This window comes from Cottoperca gobio, chromosome 24 (assembly GCF_900634415.1).
Source record: "Cottoperca gobio chromosome 24, fCotGob3.1, whole genome shotgun sequence".
NCBI classification, from domain to species: Eukaryota; Metazoa; Chordata; class Actinopteri; order Perciformes; family Bovichtidae; genus Cottoperca; species Cottoperca gobio.
The window spans coordinates 4,028,888-4,036,387 of NC_041378.1; the positions used below are offsets into that span (position 1 = coordinate 4,028,888).

Sequence of the window (7,500 nt, forward strand, 5' to 3'; positions counted from 1 at the left end):
ACCTTCCCCTCTCCCTCTGCGACTCCATCACTTCCACAAAGCTGTGTAAGTTGATCCGGCCTTTCCGACAAGAGAAGGTCCTATTAGCGCCAGCCAGGGGCTCCCACGGGACCCGCGAGCAAAAGTGTCCCAGCCCACCACCACTCTGCCCGGCACCATAGCATTACTCATGAAACATTCACATCTTTATGTAGCCAGGATGATCACGCCAGCCTCCCATTGGTGGAGCCCGGATCGGCTCAGAACAGGAGATGAGGTTCTATTGGTGTGGAGGAAGCGAGAGTGGAGAGTGATTGCAGGATGGCGGGGAGGATGGTGAGGATATTGGATCGATCGATCGATCCAGGACGTCCTCGGCCCACACAGACGAGGGCAAGGACTTGAGAAGATTGTTATTCTTGTGAGTTGCAACAGTTAGAGGTTGAAAGTTAGTTGACTTGATGTTTAAATACAAGACTGTTTAGTTAAGAGTCAACATAATTAACACATTTGAATTGAGCTATTAAGCTGAGCAGAGCTAAATTGACCTTTGTCCAATAAGTGCTGTGGTAGCCTATGCTTTGGTTGTATTCTTGAATGCTCCACACCAGTGCTGTGGAGGTGAGCGCTATTATAGTTTTGGTGTTAGAAACGTCGAAGGACTTAATTTGAAAAGCTCAACGTAGTGTCACATTTGGTCTCAATGATCTGGAACTGCTTTCTATTGAAGGAATAAGTACAAATTTAGCTTTTTATGTTATTGAAGCCTTTAAAGTACTGCAGAACATTCACAGTCTGTTAACTCTGCACTAAAGAGTAGGTAAAGTATAACATGCAACCTCAGTATCATTGTACTTTTAGCTTTTCTTGAGGCCAACTTGTTAGCATGCAGTTGCCTACTTACACATCTAGCCAACACAGAACATTAGCATTCATTTGTTAATACTTTTCTGGCCCTCTCACAAATGTAAGTTTGCTTTTAGCTCCGTGTTTGGTCTCCACCAACTCCTGAGGCAAATATATGGCTCTTAAGCTGCTAATAAGTTAGTGTGTTGGCAGACTGCCTGCCGTTTTGTGTTGGACAAGTGAGTTCATCTGAGCAGTCACCGTGAGAACATTAACCTGGTGCAACTGGAGTTTATGAGAGTGAATAAAACTAGAAGAGCTGTGGGCCTTAAAACCAAAACAATGAGCTAAAAGGCACTAAAACACTATTTGGACTGGAGACAGTAATATTAGTACACAATTGTAGTGTCGATTATTATTACAAATCATATTGACTGAGGAAGCTAAACTAAAATGTGATTTTCTATATCTAAAAGGATAGTCTTACGCGAACATAAAGGATCCACACTGAATATACTTATTAAGCAAGCAGCCCTCGTCAGAATAAACCGTCAATCTTCAGACATAGTTAGTACCATGATAACTGAGCATCCGCTGATGAAGGTCGTCCGATATGGTGGAAAGTGCCATAAGTGTTGAGTATTTTAAATTCAGCTTTCCTCTCTTATCGTCGGCATGTTTTGGGATCTGGATGAGTGCGTTTGTGAACTGCAAACCAAATATTACAAAGCGTGATCAAGATGTGTCAAAACTGCTTTAATAACTGGGATGATTATTTAGAACAATGAAACATCCACTGAAAGTGGAAAACCTTTGTATAAAATTAACTTATGTCCCTTGTAGAATAAAATGTATACAATATGCATATTCAGCTTTTAACACCAGCAGTGATGCATCTTTAATTCTTTATTTTGCTGTGTCCCATTTACAGAAAATACGATGCTGTTGAGACAATGACATGTTATGTAAAAGGGGTCATTTTTTAAACTGAGTTGGTAACTTAAAAAAAAAAAAAAAAAAAAACATGGTAGCAAAAACATCTGCAAATATTGTTCCCTTCATTAAAGCCTTTAAACCAAACATGAAGCTAATGCATGAATCAACATCTCACCGACTGACATCCACACATGACACTGAAAAGAGTCACGGTGGACGTTTTTTTTTTTTTTTTAAATCTTCCATCCATCAAGTGTTTTATTCCAGAAATCTCCATGACAGCAAAGCGACACAAGGAGAGCACTTTACTCAGGCGAATAAAACACGCCACTATACACCACACAATGTTTTAAAGAGTTACTTTCCTTAATAGTGAAACCAAACCAACAACATAAAAAGATGACCATTGATACACAAATAATGCATTACTCATTATATTAAGGCACCTGAAACAAAAGGGTTTGTGATGGGTTTAGAAATGGTTTGAGAACTTTTTAAGGCTATAAATGTTGGCAGCTTTGCAGCACTGCCTGCCAAAAGCTACAGTTTTGAAATCACTTTTTTTTAACTAAATCCTGATTAAGCGTTTCAGAAGTTTCCCCCCCTATTTCATAAATTCTTTGACTTCCCCCTTTAAATATGACCATGTTATAAAATCTGTTATTATGAAATGCTAAGAACAAGATGAATCATTTATACTTCTTCCTAATACCAATACAGGTTTCCTTCAATAGAGAAAAATTCAGTGCAAGAGAATTGGGATTTATTTGCATCTAAAAAAAAGCTATCCAGGCCATAATATCTAACGTCAAACATGTGACCAAGTCAAAGAAGTTAACTTTGACATGCTGGTAGAATTCTAGAGCAAAAAGGAAGTTGAAGATTGAGCTGTAGTAATGTTGTACCACATATAGCCGGGACAAATACAGTGTTTTATCATCAAAATTGTAAATGGAAGTAGCAATCTTTTTGGCCATTTATTTTATGGTAAGGGTATAAAGTTGAAGTTGAGAAGCATCGCTGATTGGCCGTAACTAAAAAGCGCTCAATGTGACAGTCTGTCACAAAAAAAGAAATGCGTCCTCGTGTCTAACCATTTATAAACCCTTCAGAAATTCCTTCATAGGTGGCAACTCATCGTAACGGTTCTTAACTGTGGGACTCTGGATATGAAGTGTTATAAAACGTGCCTATTTCAACTGGCATAAATAAAAGGAATGGCGTTGTAAAAAAAATAAAAATAATATTAATCATAATAATTATAACAATAATAATAATAATAATAAAAATGTGTGACTTGTCTTTAAGTTACTTATTTCAAATATACACAGCGACTCCTTTAGTATTTACACGTATGTACAGAGTATTAATTTCTGTTTTGATCAAATACCTTGAATGGCGTTGCTGTGAAATTGAACTCTCTAGATGTACACTTATATCCCTTTGAGATTTGAGAACAAGGAACAAACTGGGCAGCGCGACTTGGAGCCTCGAACACGGCTCTTAGAAAGGCACTTGCTACCAACTCAAATACTGCAAAACATCCTCAAAACAGAGCTTTCAGCCAAGACAACTGCGAGACAGAAGAACAAAAATGGAAGGCCACATAGTAGGCACTGGGGTTTCTGTCCCCTCTCCCCTCCAGGCCAAGTGTTTCGGTAAGGCTGGCGCATGATGGCCACAGGTGGATCGGTGGGCGAAGCCGGGAAGAGACAGAGCAAAAGGAGGGTTTCCTCTGTTACTGTGGCTGCAACAGTCCGTTTCCCACAAAACCCTTCCTCTACTGTCCCTTTAACGTGTATCTGCCCCCCACAGACACTGAACAGGAGACCGCTGACAATTTAACGAAATCATAATCGTCTGTAAACAAAAAATAAGTCTTTATACAGGTTGTTTTGAGAGCTTCTTTTGCCTCCTGAAAAAATTGTCACATTTCAGCTCCTTCTGTACATAATTAAAGAAAAATAAGTGAACAGAAGCAAAAAAAAAAAGGATGTTCACTGGGCTCTAGCCTCCTGAATCCAAAAATAATTTCAGGTGACAGTGACAAAAACAACATAAAGAATGGCTTATTAAAACACAAAGCCTTTTTTTCTTCCCAAAAGTAGTCCAAAAATAAGAATAGTCGCTGCCTTGCAGCTTCTCTCGCTTCCTGGGAGTCTTTTGTTTAAATTTCTTATATACAATGGTCTCTGAGGTCTTTTTGACCGGTCAAGACGGCACTGACATTTTTCCAGCGGTTGTCTTTGGGGCTGTAGCCTGGGGTCCGGTGGGGCGCTTTGAGGGGTGAACTGGAGCTGTGCATGGTACAGATCACTCCCCCACTGGACTGCACTGCAGTCTCCTCCTCCCCCTCCTCCTCCTCCTCCTCCTCCTCATCATCATCATCACACGTCCGATAGGAGGGGCCCATGAGCTTTTTGCGCTCCTGCTCTGCTTCCCTGTTGCTTTCTTTCAGCTGCTGCTGCTGCTGACTTCCCACAACGAGCCGTAGCGGCTGCCACTGGTTGTTCACGTTGTCGTCGGCGGCTGATCGTGCGTTCCTCTCGCGCTCTTTTCTCCGCTTGCGCGTCCACCAAACGCATACGATGATGCAGAAGAGGCAGAGCGAGCAGAAGATCACACATAGTAGTGGCACCAGGTAATCTGTTGACATCAAGATGTCCAAGGAGGTTATGGGAGGACAAGGAACAGAAATCAGTAGTATCATTAGTGAGAAGTCACTAATGAGAAACTGATGGGGCAACACACCCTTGTGGGACAGCGTTGTTAATTATTACTCACCCACTGAGGGGGGCATGACCTGCGTTTCCACTTTGACCTCAATGACTGCCAGCAACACGGTGCTGTTGTGCTGCTTGGACAAAGTGCCCACGATGGCGCTGGCTGCCTCCTGGATCAGACTGTGGTCTGGTAGATCCTCCGGCTGGAAAGACTGAAAACCAAACCAGACAACATGAATATTTAACATATCGCCCAAACCTAGAAAAAAACAACAACCAAGAACCGAACTTGGATCATCTACTTACTATAGCCACCTCTACAGCGTCCTGATTCGAATGAGCGAGGTCACACAGCAGGAGAAGGGCGTGGTCTGTTGCCAAGCGCCGTGTGTCAGGAAGATACCTCAGCTCATAGCAGATGTTCTCCACTGTTGTTCCCTACATATGCACACACACATACTGGTCAGGAACAATACAAAAAAAACATTGTTTCTTTAATGTGTGACGACTGCAACAAGAACAAATTACGTGAAGAGATGACTCACTGTTGGTATTTTGTCTCTGTTGAAAACGAGTGTTATGCGGCCACAGCTGTTGTCCAAATGCCGGTTGTTTGGCTGGCACTTGGTGGTTGCTTGTGGAGGTGAGGGTTTTGCCGTGGAACAAACCCCCCACTGATGGCAAGGGGGGGAGAAGCACGTGAGGTAGCTGTGCTCCAGACACTCTCGTCCAGCCGGGCAGGACTGCGGTCTCTGGTCCAGGCCGGAGGTGTGAAGCCGGCAGGGACGACGACCACACAGCACCTGGTGTCACAGTCAAAACATTCAGATTGGCATTCTGCATGTTGCCTTATTATCACAAACAGTTAGCCATAACCTGATTTAGAACAGGAAATAACATTATGTATTAATCATTTAGCCTATTCTATTCATCAATTAATTGATTTATAGCTGTAAAAATGTAAGAAAAGTGAAAGAAAGTCCAGAGCAATTTACAAGCTGCTTGTTTTGTCCAAACAAAATGAGTTAACTAACATTTAACACAAATTATAGCAGCAAAGACCATAATATTTGTTTGTTTTTTTGCTTTAGAAATTACTCAATCAAGTCATAATCCTATTAATCATTTGATTGAGTTATTGTTTCAGTTCTGAACTCATTAAGGTCACAGCATAACTGCACATTTTATCTGCTTTCTAGTTTAAATGATTGTGAAGTTTGGAGTTAGTCGACGTAAGTTTGTTTGTGCCTGTAGTGAAATACGACAACATAAGCACAACTAAAGGAAACAAACATCCATTATGTTACCACAGCAACAACTAATCTAATCAACCTTTCAGACCGTGTGTGTGTGTGTGTGTTTGAGCTATATGGTTACAGCAGCTCCTCTGTTACTGGTTGTTGTGTTTGTTTGTAAGTGAGAAGTAGCAGATATTTGCTGGCACTGTTTTTTTAAAAGTGCCATGTTACCTTTGTACAGTCCCTTTTGCCATTGATGCAATGGCAGCTGTTGCACTCTTCCTCCCAGTGGCTGCCGTGTGGAAACTGCAGCCCAGCATAGTGACAAGTCTTCCCAATACCGATAACTACACAGACAGAAACAAATGTTGAACTTCAGTAGCAGGAATCCTGCAGTAATGAGTGTATCTATGTAGTTATGCAGAGAATAGAGATGTATATTTACACTCTTGGCATCGGGCTCCTGTTCTACCAAGCGGACAGATGCAACGGAAACCATTGATCTCGTCCACGCAGGTGGCGCCGTAGGCACAGGGTGAAGACTGGCAATCATTTATGTCTGTGAAGGGAAGAGGAGGATTTCAATTTAAGTTGGACACATTTTTCAGCTAATGAGTCTTTATAGCCAAGTAAACACAAGAAAGTGGCACAGCAAAACTTGCCCCATGTCTTTGTGAAATATGAGTTTGGTAACGCAGCATGCTAGCCAGCAGGAACATGCTAGCCAGCAGGAACATGCTAGCCAGCAGGAACATGCTAGCCAGCAGGAACATGCTAGCCAGCAGGAACATGCTAGCCAGCAGGAACATGCTAGCCAGCAGGAACATGCTAGAACTAGTTAGTCCCTATAGCTCTCCAGGCCTCTTTCTTTATTGTCTGTAGGCCTACTTGCTAACAAACGGTTAGCTTGTTCGCTAACAGGATAATAAGATAAAGTTTAGGCAAACATCATTTTTGGACCATCAATGTCTGCACACCATTCTTCTTTCTTGTAGAGCAGTTTATAGTCAAGGTTAAAAGAGACTCCCCAACTCCCTTAAAAAGGTCAGCGAGACAGCTCGCTATTGGTCCACTGTGCAAATCTGAACAAAAGTTGTACTCGACATGAAAAATGTGCACAGATTCACTTCTTCCCCCACCAGCGAATACACTAAAACAGTGATTTTAGCAAGAAAATAAACACAAATGTTCTATGGCAGCAATGTTTTTACTACTTTTGATAATTCTTTCAATCATCTCGAGACTCCCCAGATTTATCTTGTGGTCCCTCGAGGGAAATAGCAGCTAGACAAGACAAAAAACTTCCCGTTTAGTATAAATCACAAAGCCAAATATTAGATAAAACCAAGTACTGAATGAGTAAATTGTGCAGACGTTTGACTTCCAACATCTGCTATTTGAGCAGTTTTTTTGATAGACGCATATAAATTGTGCCTTCCCACCAAAACCACTGGGAACCCCGGCCATTGTCATCCAGATTCCACATGAACACAGTCTGGAGGAGAATTCTCAAATTCAATCCCGACAGAAAAGGTGAATGCTATCCGGCCGAAACAAAAGAACAGAGAAGAAGAATTTCAGGGTCACTGGGTAATTTGTCTTCTGTGTGTGTTTGTGTGAGTATGGAGGAGGGACGGCCTCTGACCCCTGAGGCGTTAAAGGACCGAGAAAAAGGGAGAGGGCGGCGTCCCGGTCTTACATTTAGGTGTCAATGTGTCCATCTCTTCCCCCCCCCCCACCTCCTTTTCCTTTCGGCCTTTCCTCGCTCCACCTATCCA

General features: G+C 42.0%; 1 protein-coding gene across 1 annotated transcript in view; it reads right to left on the reverse strand.

Annotated features, from left to right (window-relative positions):
- Positions 1–1,936: 1,936 nt before the first annotated feature.
- Positions 1,937–7,500, reverse strand: part of jag2b (jagged canonical Notch ligand 2b) — a 43,182-nt gene continuing 37,618 nt past the window's right edge. The window contains 6 exon segments of the mRNA XM_029462963.1: positions 1,937–4,407; positions 4,546–4,696; positions 4,791–4,922; positions 5,030–5,287; positions 5,954–6,069; positions 6,168–6,281. Coding sequence (XP_029318823.1) covers positions 3,938–4,407; positions 4,546–4,696; positions 4,791–4,922; positions 5,030–5,287; positions 5,954–6,069; positions 6,168–6,281 — 1,241 coding nt within the window. The 3' untranslated portion in view covers positions 1,937–3,937.